The 25,762-nt window shown below is 58.4% G+C and overlaps 9 protein-coding genes and 1 non-coding gene across 10 annotated transcripts; 5 read left to right on the top strand and 5 right to left on the bottom strand.

Moving 5' to 3' along the window:
- Positions 1–743: 743 nt before the first annotated feature.
- A1Q1_05602 (Acyl-CoA dehydrogenase, C-terminal domain containing protein) lies at positions 744–2,588 on the top strand (the record flags this gene model as incomplete). Its single annotated transcript, XM_014320811.1, has 1 exon — positions 744–2,588. One exon carries the CDS (start codon positions 744–746, stop codon positions 2,586–2,588), a length of 1,845 nt encoding a protein of 614 aa, XP_014176286.1.
- A 2,561-nt stretch (positions 2,589–5,149) lies between these two features.
- A1Q1_05601 (carboxylic acid transport protein) lies at positions 5,150–6,820 on the bottom strand (the record flags this gene model as incomplete). Its single annotated transcript, XM_014320810.1, has 2 exons — positions 5,150–6,484; positions 6,542–6,820. The coding sequence occupies 2 exons, from the start codon at positions 6,818–6,820 to the stop codon at positions 5,150–5,152; spliced, it is 1,614 nt and encodes a 537-aa protein (XP_014176285.1).
- A 3,394-nt stretch (positions 6,821–10,214) lies between these two features.
- A1Q1_t466 lies at positions 10,215–10,293 on the top strand. Its single transcript has one exon. It is a non-coding gene; the product is annotated as a tRNA-Gly (tRNA).
- Positions 10,294–12,677: 2,384 nt separating this feature from the next.
- A1Q1_05600 (uncharacterized protein) lies at positions 12,678–13,922 on the top strand (the record flags this gene model as incomplete). Its single annotated transcript, XM_014320809.1, has 1 exon — positions 12,678–13,922. The coding sequence occupies one exon, from the start codon at positions 12,678–12,680 to the stop codon at positions 13,920–13,922; it is 1,245 nt and encodes a 414-aa protein (XP_014176284.1).
- A 625-nt stretch (positions 13,923–14,547) lies between these two features.
- On the top strand, positions 14,548–15,798 carry A1Q1_05599 (uncharacterized protein; the record flags this gene model as incomplete). Its single annotated transcript, XM_014320808.1, has 1 exon — positions 14,548–15,798. The coding sequence occupies one exon, from the start codon at positions 14,548–14,550 to the stop codon at positions 15,796–15,798; it is 1,251 nt and encodes a 416-aa protein (XP_014176283.1).
- A 601-nt stretch (positions 15,799–16,399) lies between these two features.
- A1Q1_05598 (uncharacterized protein) lies at positions 16,400–17,638 on the top strand (the record flags this gene model as incomplete). The annotated part of the gene is made up of 1 exon (XM_014320807.1): positions 16,400–17,638. The coding sequence occupies one exon, from the start codon at positions 16,400–16,402 to the stop codon at positions 17,636–17,638; it is 1,239 nt and encodes a 412-aa protein (XP_014176282.1).
- Positions 17,639–17,883: 245 nt separating this feature from the next.
- A1Q1_05597 (uncharacterized protein) lies at positions 17,884–18,918 on the bottom strand (the record flags this gene model as incomplete). The annotated part of the gene is made up of 1 exon (XM_014320806.1): positions 17,884–18,918. One exon carries the CDS (start codon positions 18,916–18,918, stop codon positions 17,884–17,886), a length of 1,035 nt encoding a protein of 344 aa, XP_014176281.1.
- Positions 18,919–19,589: 671 nt separating this feature from the next.
- A1Q1_05596 (uncharacterized protein) lies at positions 19,590–20,873 on the bottom strand (the record flags this gene model as incomplete). Its single annotated transcript, XM_014320805.1, has 1 exon — positions 19,590–20,873. The coding sequence occupies one exon, from the start codon at positions 20,871–20,873 to the stop codon at positions 19,590–19,592; it is 1,284 nt and encodes a 427-aa protein (XP_014176280.1).
- A 649-nt stretch (positions 20,874–21,522) lies between these two features.
- On the bottom strand, positions 21,523–22,217 carry A1Q1_05595 (uncharacterized protein; the record flags this gene model as incomplete). The annotated part of the gene is made up of 4 exons (XM_014320804.1): positions 21,523–21,603; positions 21,659–21,763; positions 21,802–21,979; positions 22,120–22,217. The coding sequence occupies 4 exons, from the start codon at positions 22,215–22,217 to the stop codon at positions 21,523–21,525; spliced, it is 462 nt and encodes a 153-aa protein (XP_014176279.1).
- A 420-nt stretch (positions 22,218–22,637) lies between these two features.
- Positions 22,638–23,542, bottom strand: A1Q1_05594 (uncharacterized protein; the record flags this gene model as incomplete). The annotated part of the gene is made up of 3 exons (XM_014320803.1): positions 22,638–22,919; positions 22,995–23,175; positions 23,235–23,542. The coding sequence occupies 3 exons, from the start codon at positions 23,540–23,542 to the stop codon at positions 22,638–22,640; spliced, it is 771 nt and encodes a 256-aa protein (XP_014176278.1).
- Between the last annotated feature and the right edge of the window lie 2,220 nt (positions 23,543–25,762).

Genomic DNA, 25,762 nt, shown 5'->3' with positions numbered 1-25,762 from the left:
CAAACGCACAAAAGAAAAGTTCGTGACAGGGACTCGGCGCACGGGACTGGTCGGAGCGCGACCGCGATTGGCCGCACGCGTCAGGATACGTCGCCGGCGCAGTCGAACATTGACGCCAAGGCTGTTGATGCATTCAGAGAGATGGCGAGGGAGGCTTGCATTGATTTCTAGTGCTTGTTGTTGCAGTGGGTTACACAGAGGCGTTATGCAAACAAACAGCCATCCCAAAGTCTAAGTCACTCGCAGATCGGCTGTCGATCGGACGTGGGTTCTGGACTTCTGATTCTACACGGGCCGAAAATCGGACGGCTCAGACCTTGTAACCTTGGCGGGCGGCGTGCGTCATTTCGGAGACGAGCGGCGGCGCGGCGACGCCCGCACGCTCACGGCGTCAGCATCATGCATGCGTTCGAGTGCCGAGCTCAGTTCCGCATTCGTTTCGACGAGTTCTAAACCCGTCTCATGTTCATTCCACGGACGAAGGAGCGCGCGGCAGATGCGGTGCCTGGCTCTCGGCCGGTTCATTTGGTGGGCAACGTCGTGTTCTCCACGCGCGCTCGGTAATCGGCCTTTACAGTGCCTCCTGGCCGTCATGATCAGAGCATCGCGGCCATCTCCGCCTTGCTCACATGCCAGGTTCCTTGTCCGCTCCATGGCTCGCTTGTCCGGTGGTCGCCGTACTCGCCGGTTCATAAGAACTCCACCTCCTCAGTCATGACCTCCTCCTCCAACTAGACTCAACCATGTCCAAACCCCAAGTCAGCCAGCCAGCGACGAGCACGACGGGCTTCTTCCAGCCCACCCCCGTGGTCCAGAACCAGTGGGAGGAGGATGCCGCCCTCCGCCGCGCTTCCGCTCTCTTCGTCCCTCCCTCCGTCCTCAGCAAGGTCTCGTCGGAACTTTCAAAGCTTGGCGCCGAGGTGCTCACGCCCGAGATCCTCGCCCATGTCACGAATGCAGAGAAGAACCCGCCCTACATCGACGGAGACGGATTCAACTCGTTCGGAGTGCCGAAGGACAGTGCTGCGCTCGTCACATCTCCGGGCTGGAAGGCACTACAGGACTTCGGCCTCGAGAACGGTGTCGTGGCCACGGGATACGCCAAGGATCTGGCTGGGAGCGCGCGTGTCGTCCAGGTTATCAAGATCCACCTCTGGGGCGCATCGAGCGCCATGGTCGTCTGCCCCTCTGGTATGCAGGACGGCGCGACGAGTGTCCTGATCGCCGAACTCTCCAGGCCGCCCCCCTCTTCGCTTCCAAAGGAGATGGTCGACACCCGCACGAAAGTGTTCAAGAAGGCCCTGTCTCATCTCCTCGACACCAACCCCAAGAACGCCTGGACATCAGGCCAGTGGATGACCGAGCGCCGGGGCGGATCCGACGTCAGCGGAACCGAGACCTTCGCCAAGTGGGTCGGGCTCGACGACCGGACCGACGCCGACGGCCTCCCTCTCGGACCCTACAGCATCAGCGGCTTCAAGTGGTTCTCCAGTGCGACGGATTGCGGCTGCGCCCTCGTCCTGGCATGGACCGAGAAGGGCCTTTCGTGCTTCTTCGCCCCGACGCGCGTGCAGGGCGGCGCGATGAACGGCATCAAGATCCAGCGCCTCAAGAACAAGCTCGGCACCAAGGCGCTCCCCACGGCAGAGCTCGAGATCAAGGGCATGCGCGCCTGGCTCGTGGGCGAGGAGGGCCGCGGTGTCTCCGTCATCGCGACGGTGCTCAACGTGACGCGGTTCCACAACGCTGCCCGTGGAGTCGGATTCCTCGGCCGAGGGCTGGGTATCGCCCGCGCCTTCTCTCGCGTACGCACCTTCCCCAAGACGGGGGCAGCACTCAAGACCATCCCCCTGTTCAACAAGACGCTCGCGGCCACGACACTGAGGTATCGCGCCGACACGCTGCTCACGTTCTTCCTCGCTGCGCTCCTCGGCAGCGTCCAGGCGCAGGCACCCAACCCGCTCGTTCCCGAAGGACAGGACGCCGAACTCCTCCTGCGTATCCTTACCTCCGTCGCCAAGGCGTACACGACGAAACACGGCATCCACGGCCTGCAGGAGTGCATGGAGGCGCTCGGCGGAGTGGGATACCTCGAGAACTTTGAGACGCCCGAAATCAACGTCGCGCGTATCTTCCGTGACGCCAATGTCTTCTCCATCTGGGAGGGCACGACCGACGTCCTCGCGACGGATACGGTCAAGTGTCTCACTGGCCGACAGGGAGCGGACGTGACGGCCGCGCTGGACCGATGGATCAACACCACTCTCGGAGGCGTCAAGGGCTTTGACGAGGAGAAGAAGGAGATCAAGAGCCAGTGGGAGCAGTTCAAGAACTTGCCGAAGGAGAAGGAGGAGCTCCTCTCCCTGTCTCGGTACGTGTACCACTCTCTCGGCGACATTGTCTGCGCCGTCTTGCTGCTCGCCGACGCGCAGAGGGACGGCGACGCCGTCGCAGCCGAGTGCGCGCGGAGATTCGTCGCGGGTACGCTCAAGGGCGAGAAGAGGCAAGGCGGCGACTGGAAGGAGGTCAGCAAGTGGGACCATAGGATCGCGTTTGATGGCGAGACGCAGCAGAGCGCCAAGTTGTAAGGGGCGGCGCGGTTGTAAGAAAAGTCAGAGAGAAGTCATATGCATTGATTTTCGTCATCCGCATCAGCGCACAATGGGCGTAACCAGCCGCAACGCAACACACGATCGTCGCACGCTCGCGCCCCACTCCCACGCCCCTAGCAGTCCCACATTCACGTCTCACCCACCTCTCTACTGACATCCTGACATCTCACCGTCTCCTACTCCTCCAATCTTAGCCAGCAAGTTGCGATTTAGTTCATGTTGTGGCAACTAACCTGCAGATGACTCCGCCTGCCGTGCCACCGTCCGCGGCGACGTTCCAACCGGAGTACCCCTTTTCCGCGGTGGGGAGTCGAGCTTCTCGCGTAAGGTGCTGTAATCAGACCTGTGAGCTACAATGATCAATGCTTTCAGTTGACACACCAGCATCAACGGCGAGGTGGAAGACAAGGTCAGCTTATCAAGCTACTTCTGGAAGTCAACGACTCACAAGACGATCGTAACTATAGAAGGCCTGTGGTAAGATCTGTCTTTTAGCATTGAGACTTAATGCCATCGGCAACAGTGAGCTGCACCGGCGTCGTCATAGCTGATACACATTGCTATGGTGAGCTTGGGTGCGTTGCAGTGAGCTGACAGCGTCAGCTTAAATGGTGGCGGTGAGTTACATCGCGCCTGTCTCGAGCTCACAGCCAGACTGCTGTCGCTTCCATTCAGCACAGCTACCATCAGCAGTGGCTCTAGCTTTGAGCTTGTTCTCCTGTGAGTTCTGCAATCCGTCTCGTCGAACTGACACCAGAGCGTTAGTTGCACAATACTGCGGGACTCACGCCTTCCCAGGCAAGTCCAGTGGCGTCCTCATCGAGCGCACGTCGGCCCAATTGCTCTCCTCGCTTGCTCACGCCGCACGAGTGACCCAAGGCTGTGGCTCCGCATTCTGACGTGAAGACTGCCTGCTTTCAGTGATAGTGTGTTGGCCGAGTGCTGTCTTTGACTGACGACGAGGTATCGCGGGGCGGGTGCTCACCACTGCCACTGCACGAGAGCCTGATGGGCTTTCACCGTCGACGTCTTGCGTGAGAGCTGCATGTACTGAGCCACAGCTGACAAGCAGACAAGTGAGCTACCGCGGTCTGGAAGCCTAGCTGAGGAGGCAGAGGCAAAGAACGGTCTCGATCGATGATAGTTGGTTGGTCTTTCGGTCGGTTCTGACCCGCGGATACGCAGTCGTTAGCCGATGGTCACTGCAGCCAGCTGTCGAAACACAGACAAGGGCTTTGATAAGTTCGTCAAGTCTTACGGAAGCCGATGCCAGCGCAAGTTGTGAGCTTCATGTTGAATGTCGAAGCTGACAGTCTACAACCCAAGCCGAGCCTCTGGTGTGCTGCTTTCTCACGGCCAGAGCAGACGAACACAGCACGGGTAAGCTGATCAAGGCTTGGCTTCAGCTTAAGGCAGATCACGGGCAGCGGAACGGAATTAGCACACGAGTGAGTTCCGTGATTGTAGAGGTGAATTGCCTGTAAGTCCCGTATGCTGCGACGTAAGTGGAGTAGCTGATCCCTCAGGCGCGTCTTTCCGTCCTCAAATCTATTTCGTGCTCTGTTCCGGGAAGGTGAAATAAAGATGGCTTCGGAAGAGTAAGTGACACGCAGGGCGCTCCCATATAAGCTTATCGATCAGTGTCAGAGCTGAACTGCAGATCAACTCGCCAACCTCTCGCCCATTCTGCATGTTACACCTGAGTTGCCGCTCAATACTGCGAGACTTGCTCGAGTAGATCTCACACGCTAAGCCGACGTGCGGAAAATAGACATGAGCTGATATGCAAGCTGCATCCAACGATCGGTGGGCAAGCGAGCTTCGATGCCACCATGTGCACGCTCCCTAATAACCAGCCTCACCTCTGGACCCCTCCCTGCAGCCTGGACACAGACCGGTTGTTAAAGCTAACAGGCAGCTGGGGTCACGCAAGGCCATATGCCACTCAGAGATGCGATACCCAGCACCAGCTTTCCTGATCACTTTCTCAAGCTGACTTCAGCGGTCGAAGCGAACGCTCCACCATCGAGGCACCGCCGAAACGAGACCTAGGTCGAAACGAGGAGGGCGATTGTCGGCGAATTTCTCAACCCTGTGCTGCTCCGGCTCCACCCGTTCCTTATGGTTCGTTATCTCCTCGCTTCTGTCACGAGCATGACACGGGCCCAGAAAGGGACGTTCCGGCTGTGGAGCTGTCTTGGATCTAGACCTGGTAAGTGATACGGGATGATGAGGTTCGCGGCTCGGAAGGAGTGGAGTTGGGGGAGTGAGTCACCGACCGAAATGAGATTGCCAGGGTGTGGGCGGTGTCCAATGCAAGACGCCGATCATCTCTCCTCCACCCCTGTCACCTCTCCCAACGATGCACGGTTTCATACTTCTCAAGATAGCTATGCAGCAGTTTTGTGCTCACGTTTAGCCTTATCGTTGCATTCAGTGATGTACAAGTGGCGTGCTGACCGCAGCCATATTATTAAGTGACTGATATTACTGAGTGTTGTTTGTGTTCAAGATGAAAAGAAAGCGACCCCGACTGCTTACGCCTTCTCCGCCTCGCGCTCCTCGCGGTGCATCTGGCTCTCGCGGCGGATGTACTCATCCTCGTGCACGAGGCGGGTACCGGTCTCCTTACCGGCGCCCTCCTCGTAGGCAGCCTTGGCGTGTTCGAAGTGGGATCCGTCGGCTTCGGGGCCGAGGAAGAGGAAGATCATGAGCCAGGCAATGACAGCGCCGATCAGGATACCCTGCACGGTGGCGTAGTCAGGCATCATCTTGCCGGGCTCCTTGGGGTCGGGGATCTGGATGCTCTCGCCAGCGTCGGTCTCGATCTGTGCAGCGCCTGAGGAAGCCATGTTACCCAGCTGGTACGAGAGACCAGCGAAGAGGGCACGGAAGGCGGGAGGCGAGACCTCGGACAGGTAGATGGGCACGATTCCCCAGGCACCCTGGACGCCGAACTGCATCCAGAAGCCGCCGGCGGCGAGTCCCGAGAAGTTGCCGGGGAGAATCCAGAGAGGAATGAACGCGGCAGTAATGCAGAGGAAGATCAGCCCAGTAAGCCGACGTCCCGAGTACTGAGACAGATAGCCCGCGATCGTGCCCCCGCACACAGCGCCGACGTTGGAGATAATGACGGCGCGGTTCGTGACGGCGGGGCTGAGAAGCTTGGTCTCCTTCAGGTAGGTCGGGTAGAGGTCCTGGGAGCCGTGGGAGAGGAAGTTGAAGCCGGTCATGCAGCAGATGGCCCAGATGACGCGGATCCAGTTGGTCTTGAGCATGTCCAAGATGGCGCGGCCGAAGCGACGCGTAGCCTCCTTGGCGGGGAGGGCCTCAGCCTTGGCACGCTCACGGGCCTCAATGTACTGCTTGGACTCGGGGACGACGAGGCGGAGGAGAGCGGCGAGAAGAGAGAAACCGGCACCGAAGAAGTAAACACAGCGCCAGCCATATTTGCTGTGCGGGGTGATGAAGTTGACGGAAGCGGCGAGGAGGTAGCCAACGGCGTAGCCCTGCTGCATCATGCCGGACATGAGACCACGGGCGTGAGGGGGCACGTTCTCCAGCGCGATCGCAGCAGACGTGCCCCAGATACCGCCCATGACAATACCGAAGATGGAGCGGACACCGAGGAAAGCGCTGTAGGTCTGGACGAAACCGGAGCCGAGCTCAAGCGCGGCGATCATGAGGAGGTTCACGAAGAGAGTCCACTTGCGGCCGAAACGGTCGGCGGCAATACCGAAAAGGAAGGCTCCGAGGGAGCGGAAAAGGAGTGTAAGAGTGATGGCAGTGGAGATATCGTGGTTGCTCTTGCCAAAGTAGTGGGCCAGGTCAGTCATCGTGACGGAGACCGCGAAGTAGTCGAAACCATCGCACTGAAGCCGTTAGCTGGGGGTTCTACTGATGTTTACTGCGGCTATGAGGATACTCACGGTCCAGGCGAACCAACCAACGAGGAAGTAAAGCCATCCCTTGGCGGGCACGGAACGGAGAAGCTTGATGGGATTGTGGATGACGATTTCATTCGGAGAGTTCTTCTGCGTCTTCCACCGGAACGACGGGACGATGTTGCGGACAAACGAGCGGTGCTCGCGACCCTTAATCGCGTGCCAGTGGCTCAGCTGCGACTTTACAGAGGTGTGCGCGAGGCCATCGTCCGACTCCTCATAGTGGCGGGGGGTGTCCTTGAAGGACTGCGGCGGTGAGACCATAGTGGTGGGCGTGAGTCTGCTGGGGAAAGAACAAGTCACGCTCTCCCTCCCGACCTTTTATGAGTCATCGACCAGCATCCGGCTTCGGCCTCAAGTGTCGTCGCGTGAGAGCAGAAAAAGATCTCGGGATTCAGCGCTAGCGCTGTTGCCGCAGGATCATGACTGGCCAGGTCGCCAGGCTCGCCTTCAGGCCTCGCCCTGCCCTTGCTCTGCCTAGACGCTCCCGAATCGGCACTGAGCAGCATCCGCAGCAGCGAAGAGGAACAGGGGCCCATCCATTGATTCGAAATCAACGAGAGCCTCGTTAGAGCTGCCCGCCGCGACTGGCCTGAGCGCCCGGGGTCCCTTGGGGGTAGGATGTTGGCAAAGGCGTCCAGCGGGGTCTCGCGGGGCAGCGGGGCAGTCGAGCTGCGCGCGCTGGGCCCGTTGGGGGTTGAGGAGTTGGGGTCTAATGCCATCGAGATGTTAGCTCTGATGTTAGCTCCAACGTCAAGCATGGTCATCCCAAAATAGCCTTGGGTACCGTGCTTGGCCCAATCGCCTGCAGGGCGAGGCGGAGTCTCGTGCGCAGGAGGCTGATACGCAAGGCTGTTCCTGGCGCCTCCTTGCACATCACCAATCACGAGGACAACATAGGCTCATCCGGGAAGTGGGGCAGGGCATGAGTTTCCATTTCAGGCTCTCCAAGCCTGGAGATAAGTTGCCGATGCGCCGACTCGGATTGTTTTCGCAAGAAAAGGGCAGGCGACCTGCAGCATCTCCAGTTCAGACGCTTGGATTCTTGGGCGTCGTGATTGGGAACCTGCGTCCCAAAGGACGCCGTTGCGAGCAGTCGCCCAAGATCCTGGCACGTCATTCCCTCGGTTCAACTGCTGGGATGCCGCGAGATGGCGGCGCTTGCCGTCGATGCCGGCCCACCCCTGGCGTAGAGGCGTTTTCCCTGACACCCACACTGTGCACGGGGGCTGCGGAGGCATGTCGGGGCGCCCAGTACGACCACTGGAAACAATGCAGGCGGGGAGCACGAGGGCCCACGCCCATACACACCCTGCGGCCGCGGTCTCGCTGTGGTCGATATCATTCGTCGTCGCCGTCATGATATCTAGTTCGCCGTCGGCAGTCTCGCCAGTATCGGGGCTTGTGACGGCGCCGTCGGCGCCGGCTCAGTTCCGGTTCTTACCCAGACATAGGCAAGACACGCAGTGGGCTCTGGAATCAAATCGGCAAAGCCGAATTTACGAACACGACAGCCGCGGGGGTGAGAAAGTCGCCGACGACGCGACAGGACCCTTGACGATCATCTGTGCAAACTGAAATCCGGCTCGGGCGAGAATGGACGGGCGAACATGGCAGCAGCGGCGTGCTTCAGTAAACGGCCGTGCCGGCCGTGAGTACCGTGGCGTACGATGTGAACGCTTCCCACTGTCTTCGGCGGCCCCAAAGACTCCCCGCTGGTCTCAGGCAGTTCCAAGCCACCTCCTAGATACCCCTCGCTACCCCTCGCTGTTCCTCACCGTTCCTCGGGCATATGGAGTCTCCCCGGGGCTGCATCTGCACTGACTTGCAAACATTGTCTCTTCATTTCGAATAACGCTGAACGCCAAACGTGCAGTACGCACGATTCAGCCGAGCCGCAGTCGCATCTAAGCGCTATGGGCGCAGATAAGGCTTGCCCTGGGAAGGCTCGTGCTCGTTGTGCGGCTATTCCTGACGTTAGCACAGGCTTGGCATTCCGCTACTGCGCTCCACGAGTCCATACGGGGTCATGCGACTGGTCACGAGCTCGCCCAAACGCAACTAGAGGTGGCCAAACGCACTCAAGTGTAACACTATGTGAGCGATTCAGTTGGTGCCCCAGATCCTGGGGCCGCCATGCCCGTATTCAGGCCCGACGGGCCCGAAACGTTCTCACAAGCAACACTCCATTCCTGCGATGACCTCACCCAGATCACCATTCACACTCTGCGCAGTCACGCAACGACCAGTATTCGGCCCGCGGTCCGAGCACCCGTACCTCTAGTTCTCCCAGCATGCCATTGTTGTCCATCGTTGCTCCGCGTCCCCGCTCCACACGCTTGTAGTCCGAAAGCTCAGCTCCCTTGGACCATCGGGAACGTCGGACGTCTCGAAGGTTTCGTTGACCCTGTGTACCGTCCCATTGTTGGTTCGGCCCCACCCTGCATAACAACGCTCCGCACGTATGAGCTTGCGGGCAATAGCGACCCCACCCACTCTACACCTTGGGTTGCGCCGAGCCGTCTCCTACTCATCCTCCATCGTCAGAGAGGTGATCCTGTCTGGGCACGATCGTCGCTGCGTCTGCTTCACCATGTCATCATTAAGGTACAATGATGCCATTCCATTGACGCTCCAGACTGATGATCGTCCTTCAGCCCCATTCTAGCTTAACCATAGTCATGGCCTCCAGTCATCGTGTATTCTAAGAGTGTGAAGCACCGACGAGTACTTCGGCCCCACTCACAACACACGCCTCGCATCAGCCCTCGCCCCAATCAAATTCTATGTTCGCCCCGCGTTCCAGATATCCATCTCGCAAGGATTGCACTGTCCGTTTTCCAATTCAACCGTCTGCACAGACCCTCGCTGTTGGCCGAAATACAAACCGTAGAATACGCTCTGCCCGAAGAACGAAGCATTGGAACCAAGTGGGGCCATTGGGGCCTCACATGCTTCGGTGCCACCCTGCGGACCGCCGGGATGCTTCGGACGAGGAAGACACGGTCGGCACGCCCGGCACGGACTGTGCGGCGGGCAACTGTTGCTGCTAAGAATAGCTTGCGGTGATTTTGGCCCCTCATTTTGCGCATTGTGCAGTGCTGTCGCACCCCGGTCGCGCGCGGTGTGGGGATGAGGAGCGCGCGTTCATCTGTGCCTGCGGAGGTGTACCATGACCTATGGGTTAGGCCGAGTCTCGGAGAAGCGCGACCGCGAGGACGAGCGGAGGAACGTTTCTGCTCAATGTTCACTTTACAGATGCGAGTGCGGCGAGTTTGCGAGTTTCAGGTGGCATGGACATGAGGAGTCGTGTGGGTGAACCGGTGGCCCGGTCGCCACATGCCACCCGACCCTCGTCCTCCCTGCGCTCGCTACGCTCCTAGCGAGCAACGCCCAACGTAAGATCCGAACGGCGATGGCGCTGCTGGGTGTAGCGAGGCGGAGAAGTCTGCGACCGACGGAATTTCGGAGTGGCCGCCAAGCCACCTTTCGTCTTTTCACTCTTACTGGACCATCTAACTCAGAACTAGATATCTAGAGCTGATGATAGCAGCCTCATATCCCCTGGCCTCGCCGTACGTATCCAGACTTCTCGCCAATCTTGACACGCGTGAGTCCATAACGCCGCCCGCTACCGCTCAGAGACGAGAGCGTCCTCACATCTATGGTGAAATGGTATCATGCATCGTTGCCACGTGCGATTCGATGCGGTGGGGGTTCGATTCCCCCTGGATGTACTCTCTTTTTCTCTCTTCTGCATGCATCGTTGCGTGTTGGAGGCTCGTTTTGTTGGACGAAAGAGACAGGGTCGGGCGGGTGGAAGAGGGTTGGCGGGACGAAACCGAAATCAGGCGCCGGACCCTGATTGCGGGATCAGAATATCGATTTTTGGAGTTTGGAACCAAACAAACACACGGAGTGGAGGTCTCAACTCGTTCAACAGATGTTCAACCTCTTTCGACTTTGCGTTTTGGTGTACCCGGCGCGCGCTGAACGCCCCGGCTAACTCGCTAACTCCCTGCCGACATCGAGACAGCTGACTTTCCACGCACAGTCACTGATGACGAGCACAGAGGCATTCAACACCATCTCGGTCGTGCGGCGAACACAAACCCTGCGCGCACGGGCCGATGGCGTCTCGAGCCCTGTCCTCGCTGAGGGGGCCCGCACTCTGACCCACTCCGGCAACGAGGTCGCCGCATCCCGTATCGTCGCCGGTCTTTGCGAGGAACCCACTGCTCTTTGCTCGTGGTCGTCCGATGGTGACAAGGAGTCGGGAGGAACAAGGAGACGGAGGATACATACAGCTACAACGGTTCGTGGATTATTGAGCGGCTACGTGACGGCGACGGCGGAAAGCATGATTGCGCTACGCAGATAATCAGGCCGCAGCAACGCTCCGCACACCCTTGCCAAAGTCGTACGGGGCAAGGAACCTCCACCGGGGTTGTTTTGACATCTCCCGTCCATTCTCGTTCCTCTTCTGCATAACGTCGTTGGACATCATCCCGTTGCGATCATCACGACTACCAACCCTTGCACTGATTGTACCTGTCCAGCGACACGAGCGAGTCATCGCCACGACCCTGACACTGTCTCCGCTTCCACCCAATCGTCAGGCGTCTCGAGCCCTGTCCTCGCTGAGGGGGCCCGCACTCTGACCCACTCCGGCAACGAGGTCGCCGCATCCCGTATCGTCGCCGGTCTTTGCGAGGAACCCACTGCTCTTTGCTCGTGGTCGTCCGATGGTGACAAGGAGTCGGGAGGAACAAGGAGACGGAGGATACATACAGCTACAACGGTTCGTGGATTATTGAGCGGCTACGTGACGGCGACGGCGGAAAGCATGATTGCGCTACGCAGATAATCAGGCCGCAGCAACGCTCCGCACACCCTTGCCAAAGTCGTACGGGAGCTGCTTGTACTTGCGCTCGGCGCCTTGAACGTTAGCCTGCAGCAGAGGAATTAGTACTCACAGTCGTCGCAGAGGTGCTCGCCGTGGATCTCGCCTGTACGCGTCTCGTCGCCCTTGCCGCAGACGTCGCAGGGAGGGAACTTGAACGGCTCGTAGAGCGTCTTGTGCCAGCCTGTATGTTAGCTGGGCGCTGAGCTCGAGAGGGGCTGGAGGGAGAATGTTGAGGAGCGGAGAGCAGAGCGCGGATTGAGATGGGAGGAGGGAGGACTCACAGTCACGGCAGTTCTGGCCCTCGCCGGCCGTGTTCACCGTGTTCGTCTCGCCGCCGCAGCAGGGGCAGTAGAGGGTGTCGTAGGCGGTCATTGTGTAGTTCGGTGTGGGGGTGCAAGAGTGTAGGTGCAGGGCAGGCAGGTTGAAAGCGCAAGAAGAGGTTGGAGTGTACGAGTGAAGAATGCAGCCCGACTCATATACGCTGCCGGACAATGGCAGACGCGGTTTGCAGACACGGCCATCAATACCCGGCTCCCTGGACATCGAGTCGCACGGTGGCACATGTCGAACGGGCCCCTCATACGCACAGAGCAGGCTTGGCCACATGCCGCATTCTACCAATGTGGCGCTGCCTGTGCCGGCCCGGCCTCTATACGTCATGGGCGGCGTCATGGGACGTTCCAGGCTGCATCTACAAAGGCTGCGACGTCTTGAATCCGATGTTGTGTGGTGCAACTGCCGAAAAGATCGAAAATGTGGTACGAGTTCAGGGAGGGAGGAAGTCAATTGCGAGATCCTGGAAGCCTGCAGGTGAGGAACTGATCGATGCCACCATCTTTTACCCTCGCACCGCTCATGCCTGTGCAGTAATAATGCATAGGGAAGGGAGGGCAGAACCTTGCGGAGACACTCACGTGCGGAGCAGGAGAGAAGGTCGATTGGTCGAAAATCAGTCGCGTCGCCACCACAGGACCCGGAACCAAACACGCCGCTGCGCTCGGAACCACATCACACGTCAACCACCCAATCCTTCCTCCATCTCAACATCGCCCATTGCCCTCACTCTCTTGCATAACTTCATCCACACGACGTTCTTTTGACCCCTCACGACATTCGTTTGCTTTCAGAACGATCTTACAATATTGTCACTTAACCTTGCCACTCCCTGATCAACAAATCAGCTATCCGACTTAACCCCCTGCAGCATTACCTCAGATGAGCGTTAACGATCGTCTTGGCCGTCTTCCAGTCGAGGTATGGCAGATGGCCTTCGAGCACCTCAGTCAAACCGACCTCTTCAATCTTCGCAGCGTCAATTCTGCTCTCGGCGCCATCGCTAGCCCATTTTTGTACCGTTATGGTCTACTCACGAAACTCGGCCTCCACTTTCCCGGCGCACCACACCCCTACCCATTCACGGATCTGCCAGAGCTCGGTCACATTGCACTCCGGAAATCAGACCTCGACCGCATTGTTCACAATCTTCGACGCCTCGAGATTCCGACCCACAAGAGTAAGAGCTGCTCAACTGTATTCAAGGGTGTGTGGCCGGACGGCCTACGACTTAACGCGGACGTTTTGTCCCTCGAGGTCGAGCAGATTCCTGAAGCAGCCCTGCGCCCCAGGGAACGGCCGGTGTTCCCCGAATGCTTCGTGCACACTGAGTATAACGAAAGCTTGGGATCCGCCATGGATGACCACGGTGCTAGCAATTCAGAGGTTGCCGTTGACACAACCTGTCTGCGGGCTTGTTCCTTCCTTGACGAGCCGGACCTCTGGTCTGCCAGGGTGCGCAAGGTTGTTATTCGCGGCGCGCCCCTGAGTTGGAAAAGCCAACAACGACCGCATCAAGTTCCAGGCGGACGTTGGGCAACGGAGTACGTTCTTGTGGTGGACTCTGCTAAGGATTGGATCTCGTGGATTGGTGATGTGGTGTGCATGTGTCCAGAGTACCACCGACTGTTCGGCCCCACTAAAAATCCCATCGCGGGCTTCAGTCCTTTCCCTCACGACAGCACCAGCCTCAAAAGGTTGACCATCATATTCTGGACAGAGCCGCCAGAGTCACCCTGGCTCCCGCCGTGTGGGCACTTCACCAAGGAGGAGCACTGGACCAGCCGGGATGTCTGCAACTCTTATACTGAGATCTGGGACGCCATTGTGGCCACGGTGCGGCGCGTCCCCAGCCTACAGCAGATTTGTCTAGTGAACACAGGTGCAATGTCGGAGCAGCCAAGTGCTGGAGTCAAGCGTCGGGCGCGCAAACCGTACAAGCTGTTCGACAAGACCAAGATTGCAGACGAACTGCAAACCAGGCTGCAGAAAGCCTACCCCAAGAACCGTGGCTTGGAGCAGCCGGAGCTCTCATTTCAAACCGTAAATGAGTGGGCGGAAGCGGAAGATTGGGAGGACGTCTTCAATGTCAAGGAGATCGCGCCCTTTCTGGAGCGTGCCGAATGAAAGCATCGTTGAGAATCAGTAGTTCCTTATTCTTGGTCATGCATTGAGAGAGTTCGTGTTCCGCGGCTACATTTTGGTAAATCAGTCACGCTCCGGCGGAACCAATATCGAAAGTCGCGTCCTTGCGACGCGTCAGATTGCACGGGCAAGGAACCTCCACCGGGGTTGTTTTGACATCTCCCGTCCATTCTCGTTCCTCTTCTGCATAACGTCGTTGGACATCATCCCGTTGCGATCATCACGACTACCAACCCTTGCACTGATTGTACCTGTCCAGCGACACGAGCGAGTCATCGCCACGACCCTGACACTGTCTCCGCTTCCACCCAATCGTCATCTCCTCAGCTGCCCCCTCGCATCGGTCCAGTGTCTTACGACCTTGGACGTCCTCTCCGTTCTTCCTCGCCCACTTTTCGAACAGTATGACGCGGCGACCCATGGCCGGCACCGGCCGGTTACCCGCCGAGATCTGGTTAATGATTGTCGATCACCTTCAGCGCGACGACCTCCTGAATGTCTGCGCTGTCAACTCCGCCCTTCGATCGCCGCGCGTCCGCTTCTCTACCGGTTCGGACTCCGTTTCCCCGGCGCCGAGAGACCATTCCCATTCACGGATCTACCGGAGATGGGTCAACCGCGGATGCCCAAGTCGCAATGGCAAGGAGTTCTCAAAAACCTGCGTCGCATCAATGTCAATGTGCATCGGAAGCGCGAGTGTGACCTCTTCGCGATGCTCTGGCGGAGGAAACAGACCTTCCACCTCGACGTGCTCTGGCTCGAGTTATTCAGGTGCCCGGAGGTTAACGTGAACTTCCACCGCCGTCCAAATTTCCCAGCGGCGTTCGTCCACAATGATGTCCCCGAGGGACTGGGTCCGGGACAAGAGCACCTGCCTCTTGTGGATTCGGGTTGTCTGCGTTTTTGCTCTTACTTGAGCAAAGGGGCGTTGTGGGAGGCAAGGGTTCGCAAAGTTGTCGTTCGCGGCGCACAGGTTATGTGGGATAGGCTGGAGCGAGAGTACCAGGTTCCAGGTGGGCTCGGCCATGAGGAGATGGTACTCGTCGTGGACTCTTCGGGATTATGGTACAGGCCCCCGGACACGACTCTCACCTGCGCGCATCGCCGCTTTGACGACCATTTTGCCCAGCGCGAGTTTAACACGGGTTCAGAAGACGAGCTCAGAAACCGTCTTGGTGAGAGTGTCTGTCGATGGGGTTTCGCACCATTCGATATCACGACGTGTTGTTACACTATCCGCCGCATGACCATCGTATTCTGGAGTGGATCGCCAGACACGCCGTGGACTCCACCATGCGGTCACTTCCACGGCCATCCCATCACGGGCGAAAATGAGGCCTCGAGCACGTGTTCGGCCTACACGCGCATGTGGTTTGACCTGGTCGAGTTTGCTCAACAAACCGCCCTTGAGCGAATGACGATTGTCAACGGAGACGCGCTGGCAATCCCCCCAGGCGCTCCGTCGGATCAGACGCGCATCGACCCCTTATCAGAGTTGCGGCAACGCATCCTCGGACCATTCGAAGGCAGGGCTCCGGTCGAGCCCGAAGTCGCCAATTCCGACTACGACGCCGCGCAGAGCGATTCTGAGGGCGGCGATTTAGAGCCCGCCGAATCCTCTGACGGCGAGTCCGATTACAGCCAGTCGCAGAGCGATGGGGGTTACGGTTCGGACCCAGGCGAGTGGGACGGCTGGACGCTGGGACACAAGGACAACTTGGATAGCGGCCGACCGCCGCAGTTGCTTATTTCGAGCATGGCGGAGTGGATCGAAAGTGGAGAATGGGAGGATGTCTTCTCCAGGAAGGAGATTCAGCCGTACTTGAACGCTGTTCGACAAGAACGAAGTTTTACCTAGACGTCCGGACGCAGGCCCAGCACCGCAGGGATGGACTGAGCCAGAGTGAAAATCATCACCCCCTCGCCGACTGCGGGAGAGCACTGACGCCGGTGCCGATCATATCCTCACGCCGAACGAGATCACTATGCGGCTCAGCGACGACCCGTCTCAGCTGCGAGCGCAACATCGGCCTTATCCGAACGGCGACGATACCGATGAGTATTCATGGCGGGCCTCTTGAGTGGCGAAGCAGCCCAGCTCAGCAGTCACCCAGGGCACGCCGAGACCAGATTGCCGGTAATGTTGGCTGCTGGAGGAGATGCGATGCGTGCAAACGCAAAGCAGGTCGAAATCGACAGCGGAGAATGGCGGGGTTGAACAGGCGCCTTAAGCGCACGAAGTGGAGAGTGCATGCATGTCTTATTGTTGCAACAGCTCACGGTGCTCCGCGATGATTCCGCAACTGATAGCGAAGGGTTATCCCCGTAACGCTTTGACGCCTCCGGGACGCCATCTGGCGAGGAGATCGACACCCTTGCGCTTCATGAGTTGAGTGGATTTGCATCGTTGACATTTAAACATCACCTCTCCTCTATCGATTCGTCAACTTCAACGCACGATGGCGACCGACACCCCACCACACCTGCCCACTGAGCTGTGGCAGATGGTTGTGCCGTATCTCGGTGAGCACGACCTCCGCAGCTTACGGGCGGTGAACCGGCTCTTTGCCTCCATCGTCCGCCCTCTTCTGTACCGCTACTGCAACTTCTCGAGGCTCGGCTACCACTTCCCTGGCGCAGCCCAGCCCTACCCCTTCCTCGAGCTGCCGGAACTTCAGCAAGCACCACTCAGCAAGAAGCAGCGTGCCTCCATCTTCCGTGACATAAGGGTAGTGAAATTCCGGAAACACGACGTGGGCGACTGCACAACCTTCCGCTTTCTGCAGGGGTACCGTGTCTTCCGGCCTGACGAGGAGACATCCCTCGACGTGCTCTGGGTCGAGCTATTCAGCTGCCCCACGCACGCCCAGTCCTCGGGCGAGATGTACTCGACCTTCGTCCACGAGGGCGACGAGGGGCACCGCAACCCAACCCCCGACTATGACGAGGACGGCGCCGACGAGTTCGCGACCTGCCGCCACCGGTGCTTCTACATCGACTTCTCCTCTCTCTGGTGCGCGCGCCCGCGCAAGCTCGTGTTCCGCAACGCGCCCGTGCTGTGGTTCGACGGGCCGGACTCGCCCCTCCTCTTCCCAAACGACATCGTGACGGACGAGTGCGTCCTCGTCGTCAACTCGGCAGCCCTGGACGCCGAATACATCAGGTCCGAGCGTCCCTGGGAGGAACCCCTGACAGGCTTCTGTTCCGATGGCAGGGTGAGCTGGGGCTTCCAGCCCGGACCGCCGTGGCGCTGCGAACGCCTCACGATTGTCTTCTGGACGGGCTCGCCGGACGAACCCTGGTTCCCGCCCTGCACGCACTATGCGGACGAGGATCCCTGGGAGCTCGAGGAGCCCGGGGACTGCACGGCACTCGCCAGGATGTGGTTTGGCCTGGGCTCTGCCGTCCGCGCCCTGAAGATGCGCACGAGCCCGAAGGACGGGCTCAAACGCATCACCGTCGTGAATGCGGACGCGGTACGCCGGGGCCGCGGAGTCGAGGGCGAGACGCAGGAGTACTACGAGAACGACATCTCTGCCCGCTTCGAGGCTGCGTTCAAGGCGAGGGGATTCCCGGAGTGCGAGCCGCCCGAACTGGAGTGTGTCACTTTCGACGCGTGGCTTGCGGGCGGACACGCTGAGAACGTCTTCTCGCATACGGAGATTGCCCCGTTCCTCGCTGCTGGTGGCGAGGTTTGACCTCGGACACGCTTCACCAATGCCGGGATGAGTGAGCAAGGTTTGATTGCTAGATTCAGAAAGCGAGGCTGAAACTCCGAACGACGACGATGTACGCTACTGCCTGAGCAGCCTTCGGATTATAGTCCGGTTTACAGCATGCATAGGTCAATGGTCGAGTGCAGTCACAGCCAGAGAGTTAACTACGACACTGAGGAGGTCTTGTGAACACTTGAAGGACGGCATCGGTGGTCCGAGGACCTCACTTACTTGGCGTTTGCCGGAGTGGTGAGGAACGGTGCCAGTTCATGGGATGCAAAGACGTCGTCTGCATCACCGCTATCAATCCACTCTTGCATTGTGGGAAGGCGAATGGTGGGGAGCTTGGTGTTGCATTCGTCAAACCACTTAGCGTAATGGGTTCGAAGGTAGTTCTCAGGTGACAAAGGGTCTTGAGCATCGTAAGTCCATCGAGTGCGAGAAATCGTGCCAGCACAGGCCTTGATGTTCACCAATGTTATGGCTACCTTGTGTTTCACCGATATATCGAAAGACCGAATCATTTTCATCATGCCGTCTAGAACATGTTGCATGGCAGAACACCCTTCAGACGAGCTTTCGAGTTCTGAACGAGTGCGTGGACTTGCAGTGGAGTGATAACAAGGTGGGAGCCAAGGGGTGTCAGGATCTCCGGTCCAGAACACGATGACGAGCTCTCGTATGCCAGCGACCGGCCATGGACCTATTCCCCACCGCACTGTCTGCCGATCCAGGTCCAAGCCTAGACAACAGTCACTTGGGCTGCTTTCCCAGAGGCACGCGGAGTTTGCGACCAGGATGCATTGCTGTTCGGCGTACAGAGAGTTGGGAACAGATAGTTGCTCAGGAGGGACGTCATAGAACATGACTGGGGCGTTGCGAATAACGAGCTTGCGCAGATTATAGTTCTCATCGTTGACGACAACGTGATCGAAGTAGCAGCATCCGATCTTGCCATAAACGTCTTGCCCCGGAGATCCTGGTGACGCTGCAGAGAACTGTAAGGCGCGAAACTCGTCCGAGTCGGCTCGAAACACGTCTTCAGAGACCTTGTGCAGAAGATGACTTAGCTGCTCTCTTCCATCCTCATCTTCGTCGTCTGAAATGAGGCCCTCCGGATCGGGAGGTAAGAGCTCGATTGAGAGGACGAGGGCGTCACTTCGGTCGAGGCCAGCAAGATCCAGTGCCGGCCAACCGCCCCACGTGATGTGAAACAACACACAATCTGTCGGAGGATGTGGCCGTAGCTCAAGGCGCTGCATGTCGCGCAGTATTCTCGCTCCATCCGCTGGAGCGACCGGAGTGATCCCAAGCTCGGGTATCTGCAGGAAAGGTGTCGAACGCAGTGCTCCCGGGAAACGGAGACCAAGCCTCGTGAATTAGCCGTGCCGATACAGCAGACGCTCTTGCAGAAGAATACAGTTGACGCGCTGGTTAACGCAGCGCATACTTCGAAGGTCACGCCCATTCAGGTGCTTGAAAACAGTGATGAGAAGTTCATTTGGAAGGTCGGTGAGTGTGCGCTGTCCGTGGTTTCTCGCAATGGACTGGGGGACGATGTGCGGCTCAGTCGATGCGGCACACCGTGAGCCCGATCGTGATGTATCCACCGGCTGCATGCTGAAGCTGAGCAGGTACGACAAGGGGATGGATGACGGGTAGAGTGACAAGTGCGAAAAGAGAGATTGGAGAGAAAAGGAAGCAGGTGAAGTAATCCTGAAGGCGTCTGCACAGCGTCAGACTGCCCGAACACAAGGGGCGGTCGTCATGCAACATTGTTCCCGTAGGCCTTGTACGCCCCCAACTCTGGCCACTGTTCACACATTTGAACAATGATGCATGTTCGAAGTCTAGCTGTGAGGAGTGCATGAAGTGTCAGATCGCAACACTAAATGCGTAACTTCTAGTACGGGAACGGCGGACGCATGCGTCCCTATACACCGGGGACCTTGGCTTTGAAGGGCGCCAACTCCTCCGGCGTGAAAACGTCATCCGCATGACCGTCCTCGATCCACTCTTGCATGGTGCGGAAGACGGGTGGGGGATAACCGCTGATGGCTGCATTGAACATGCTCGGGAAGCGACTTCGAAGGTACGCCTCGACGAGCGACATGGAGTGAGTCTGGGGCGTGGCGAGTGACATGATTGCGTCGGTATTGACCAACGTGACCTTACAAGCGTAGCGTGGCGGAACAGAGTCGATTGTGGTCTTCATACCCTCCCAGATCTTGTCCATGGCGGAACACTTGTGGAAAAGGCTGTCTATCGCTTGGGTAGGATCACTGAAATGAGAGCAGGGCGGGACCCAACGAGCTTCTGGATCGCCCGTCCAGAAAACAATGACGATCTCGGGTGTACCACGAGGCTGTGGCCCAAGCCCAAACACACTGTGAGGCAAATCCGGTAACGGACCGACGCAGCAAGCCCTCGGCTTGTCCTTCCAAAGACCGGCTGAGTTGATAACAAGCACACATTGTTCGGCGGCGAAAAAGTAGCGAGGAAGGAGAAGAGTGCTCGGAGATTGATGGTACAGCACTGCGGGAGCGTTGCGGACAACGATCTTGTCAATCATTACGCTCGGTTCATTCACAATAAAATGGTCGATGTAGCGGCATCCTACCATGTCGGACCAGTAGGTGCCATCGTCTCTCGAGGCAGGAGGTGAATCTGAGTACTTCAAGGCTCTGTGTGTCGGCAAGTCTTTATCATTAACCTCGTCGGTGACAACGTGCAAAAGCGTACTCAAGCCGCCTTCGACTTGGCGGCCTTGGGCCTGGGGGGATGGCGCGGTGGGGTCTGGGGTAAGAAGCTCAATGCACAATACCGGCAAGCACCAGGCACCTTCGTCGTAGATTACAGCTTGTGCAGAGGTGTGTGCTGTTCCCCGGGGCCACATGAGGTCGAACATGACGCATTTGTCTGGCGAGTGCGGTCGCACCTCGAGTCGCTGTATTTCTTCAAAGACCTTCCTTCCATTGAGCGGGCTGACCGGCGTGATTCCCAGCTCTGGCAAAGCGAGAAACGGCGTAGGCTTGAGCGCACCCGGGAAGCGCAGACCGAAAGATGAGAACACTCCATGGCGGTACAGCAGTCGCTCTTGCTGCAATACATGGGCGAAGCGGCGGTTGACCCTAGAAAGAGTGCGAAGACTTCCACCATCTAGGTGCTTGAAGATGACTACCAAGAGCTCGTTGGGCAGAGGAAAGTCGGCGGCCATTGCTGATGTTGAATGGGGAGGACGGATGATCTACAGTGTTGCGCTGGGGACCGCTCGGTGATACTCCGGAAGGAGGCGAACAGACGGCGCCTGTCTTTAGGATGCCGGGTGTTGTGGAATGCAAGGGTGTCAGTCAGGAGATGGAGAGAAAAGTACTTCAGTGCAATGAACTATTGGACGCGTCTGACAAGGTGAGTCAGGTGGCAAATAATGGTTCCGTCCATGGCGATCCTCGACTGCGCCCAGTAACAAAGCGGGCAGATCCTCTGCGTCGCTGGTCCCTTCTTCTTCTGCAGTTGCTAACTCGACAGCATGACTTCATGCATCGACACACTATCGCCCCACAACGTTCAGTTCACAGAGCCTCAAGTGCCCCCCAGTCCATCCAACCGTTGTCCCCGCGCCCTCTGGGCTTTCCTCACCCTGAGCAGCAGAACAGATTCGTCTGCTCATCCGCGCGCCCGATGAGACAGTCTTGTTATTAAAAGTGACAGAACGCTGTCGCTATCAAGTCCAGTCCAGCCCGTCCACTGAATCAAACCCACGGCCGGGAACATCTGGTGGCTGGTCTAACGCCCGTCAACTACCGCACGCAGGAGTCATCCCCACGGTATCCTCGTATGGCTCGTAATCTCTTTCGTCGTTTTCATCAAGGACCCAGCTCGTGTCCTTCGCTTCCCCGTCTGAACTGTTTGTCAAGTCGTCTGACCACACGAGCCCATCGCGATGTCTGCGCAGCCCATCATCTGTGGGCCACTGTCTGCTTTCGCGGTGCGAAAACTCACCCGAAGCAGCACCGGATGATTGGCGTAGAGATACGCAATCAGCTCTACCCAGAGGGGATGTTGGGGACCTATACTTCCGGGTGGTAATGGGACTCGGGCGTTGGTCTGCGCTTAGCAGTCTCAACTAAGAAACAGCAACTTACCAGGACCATGAAGTTGCAGTGGACCTGCATGCGATCGGCGCTCGGATCCACGATCGGATCCAAGTCCTCTCGGAGCTTGGACGTGGCCACATCCGCCTGCGCGAATGTCAACCCGTGTATCCATGGGAAACACGGACAGGCGTCCATCGCCTCCTGAGTGGGGGTTGGAACGCAGAGCCTGCGCGTCAGTCATGTGCTGCAGTGGCATCATACCCGTCACCGCTGTCCCGCGCCCGCCGCAAGAGGCGTGCACCAGCCTCGAGACCCAGGGACCAGTCTCCGCGGTCACTTGTCGGAGACGGAGATCCCAGGGCATACAGGTATGCTTGGATGTCTGGCGGATGCATCTCTGGCGGAAGGTCGATGTCGAAGACGTAGTCTGCGGGTGTTGATGAGCCGGTGAAGTTGGAAGACATGTTGCTGAGTATCCCACTGTTATGATAGATGACATAGAGAATTACTACGGTGTATCGAACAGCTACATAGTCGCGGCGGCCGCGCCGCCGCGCACAGATCGCTCATTCCAACACCCACTGGTCCGAGGTGGGAGGATGGATTGAGACTTGTTGATGAGCTCCATGGCTCAGGGGGAACGCATTGAGGCAGCTCCTCCTCTCGGCTACAGTAATGCACCAGAGAAATTAGAACACCTTCGTCACTAAGGTGGGTGGCTATCGAGTCGACAGTGGCTGGCGAGTCGAGGAGAATGCGACTCGATGTGTGAAATCTGCTAGTGATCTCGAGAGCCGCGGTTCTATCCCCCAGTCCATCACCAAGACCCTGACCTCGACATCGGTGCCTCGTCGCGACTGTGCAGGTCGGTGCAGCACCGCCCATCACAGCGCCGGCTCGTAATCGTTCTCGTTGTACTCGTCGATAAGATACATGGCCTCTCCTACCCGAGGATCGCCACCATACTCGGGGGCTGACATCCACATGAGGCCGTCGCGGTACCGACGGAGACCATCGTCCGTCGGCCACCGGCCATTCGGACGGTCGAAGGCATTCAGTCGAAGCATTGCCGGGTGGTTGGCATAGAGCCACGCAATCATCTCGATCCACTGCTCGTGTCCTGCCTCGATCATACCCTCTGGAAGTGGGACTCGGGCGTTCGTCTGCTGTCAGTGAGGTCCCCTGGCTTTTGGAGCACCGCGCCTCTCCCATCTCCAAGGGCAGGTGAGAACGTAATTTACAATGGGCAAAATCAGACAGTGGTGGATGATGAGGTCGGGGTCGGGCTCGGCAACGTGGGGATTCACATCCCTGCGCAGCGTGAACGATATTTGGTCTGTCTGCGCGTAGGTGAGGCCGTACAGCCAGGGGAAGTGCGGAGCGGCTTGCATAGCGGGGGGAGACGGTGTCGGGACAAAAAACCTGCTGTCAGTGGGAGGGCCAGCCAGATGTCTCACCCTCGTCCGTTGTCCCGCACAGACCGCAGCAGACAAGCGCCGGCCTCTACTCCCAACTTCCAGCCCGTGCCTTTCGTAGACGGAGAGGCAGAACCGACGCAGTACAGGTACGCCTGCACGTCGGGTGGATGAGCATCGGGTGGTAGATCGATGTTGAACACGTAGTCTGCCGGCAAGCTCGATCCCGTGAAGTTCAGGTGAGGTTTGGTAGTATCAAGCGCTGGCCTGGAGCGGGGCGGAGGAGTGTGAGGCGAGGCGGACGCGCTTGGATCCGGTGTGTCGAGGAGAGAAGGGACACTAAGCAGCATCTTGCCCTTGTCTGCCTCGGTCATCGTAGACTTTAGGACTTGATTGAGGGATGGTATGCGTGAAGAAAGAGAGAAAAGCAAAAGAAGGCGGTGGCAAACCCTCGTGTTTACAACATGAGGGGCAAAAGCGATCTGCGAGCTCTGAGTCAGACGCACCCGCGGTAGTACCATCTTAGCAGCTGTGCTTAGGTGCCTTTGGTCTCGACCATGCAGATCTTTGCTGTACTTGCCCGAACTTGCTCAGCATAGCCCAGCCGCGCATAGCCGCCGTCATGGCACTGTTGATATACATTTAGTCAGTCTCACTGCCGGGCATACATGAGTGGGATCACTGGCATGCCACGGCAGGGCAGGGGGTCTGGACCGCCAGTACGACAAGCTCGTCGAGTAGATCAGAATGTGACCCAATCAGCGATCAGCGTGCGGTGCAGTGCACACCTTTGGCATGGGGCGGTTATCTGATCGGCCTCGGTCAACAGCTCTGACATGGGGTAACGCAGCGTGAGCAGGAGCGCTCTTGGCTGCATTGCGATCAAGCGAGGCATGTATCACGGCAATCAAAATCAATTGTGGGTGCAGCGCCTGTCCAGCATGTCCAGGCCTCTCGATCGGCGAGAACGCCCAGGGCAGGCCCACCGGTGGCGTCGTATAGGCTCCACCATCATAGCCGACAGGCAGATCACTCGTCCCAGCCTGTCCACCAGCGAATCATCGATGGGCTGAGATCGAGCTGCAAAAGATGCTTTGGCGTGGCGGTGTTGATCGACGGGCACAGCATGTTCCAGCTGACTAAAAGACGCGGGGACGACGCTTGCATACTGATAGGGCACTTGTGCATTCCTCGATCCACGGCCACTCTCTCGTCACTCTTGGATTCCTGGCTTCGCGATGAGCGGGAGCACCCCTTCCTCATGGTGAGCTTGGGATGGGGTGGCGTCGAATGCGCTGCTGGATACCTGCAAGGAGCTGGGGGGCAGTCAAGGCAAGAGATATAAGGGGTCGAGGCGGGGTGGGTAACTCTTAACCTCCTAGCCATCCAAAGCAGACGGTCGCTCCCACGCTCAGCTCGTGAACCACTCTCTATTCTCCTGTACTAGCACACAGTTATCAACAGTCAACAGCCACCAGTCATCATGGGCGACGGAAAATGTGATGGCAACAGCAAAGGACAGAACAAGAGCAGTGAGTTCCACTCTCAGCCCTGTCATGCCACGGGCAGCGGCCGTGCGTTACCCGCCCATACGATGAAGTCCCAGTTCGATGCTAAGACCACACAGAGCCCCATGTCTGGGTCAAGTCCAACGAGAATCGCAACGTTAAGATCTGCAAATACTGCGGCACCAAGGTCCGTTAGCCTGGCTACATGTCCCTCATGGAGTTACACTGTATTCGTGTCGAGGACACGTCAATTTACTGGTGTTGACAGCGCCTGAAATCGGAGATGGAGAGGAGAAGCCTGTGATTAGTGGAAGCGAAATCGAAGCAGCGAATCGCGTAGTTGAGTTAAGACGTTATATGCACCGCCGCCGAGTCTGCACATCTCGAGCACTTCTGACCTCTATCTCATCCCCTACTCTACTTCTTATCAAACGGGTTCCTGTCCGTCAGCTATCATCCCTGGAATAAAGCTTACTCAGTATACTCGAGCTCCTCATCGTCGCTGTCTCCAAGCGTGTGCGGGCTCGTCTCCCCGACGGGGCTCTTGGGGATCTTGTCGACCAGGCTCTTCCCGCTCTCGCCTGATGCGAGGGAGGTCGCGCTCGCATTCCCTGACCCAGCGCCGGTACCGGCACCAGCACCGGCACCAGCTCCGGCGGCAGGAGAGGGCGAGGCGGACATGAGGTCGACGCGTTTCTTGGGGAGGAAGCCGAGTTTCGCTGTTTGCGTCAGCTCAGGCAGCCGTGGAGTACGTGGAATGGAAGCACGTACCCATGTCAATCTTGCCCGCCTGCGCGCCCGGGCCCGTCGGAGGCGGGCTTGCGCCGTCCCTCGGACTCGCCCTGCCGCCGACATTGATCGTCGCGCCCGTGCTGAGCGGCTGGGCGTCGTGCATGTCCTCATAAGAGTCGGTGGGGGACCAGCGCGCAGGCCGTCCACTCGGCGACGTGCTGTCCGTGCGTTCCGGTCTGCCCGTCAGTTCTCTTCACGCTTGGGCAAACTCACCCCTGCTGTCCCTGCTGCCCCTGCTGTCCCTGCTGCTGTCCGGTGCCCCACAGCGCATTCAACCGCGCACTCGCTCCTGCG

The sequence above is a fragment of the Trichosporon asahii genome (genome assembly GCF_000293215.1).
Source record: "Trichosporon asahii var. asahii CBS 2479 unplaced genomic scaffold scaffold00075, whole genome shotgun sequence".
NCBI lineage: Eukaryota > Fungi > Basidiomycota > Tremellomycetes > Trichosporonales > Trichosporonaceae > Trichosporon > Trichosporon asahii.
This window is presented reverse-complemented; position numbering and strand designations above follow the sequence as displayed.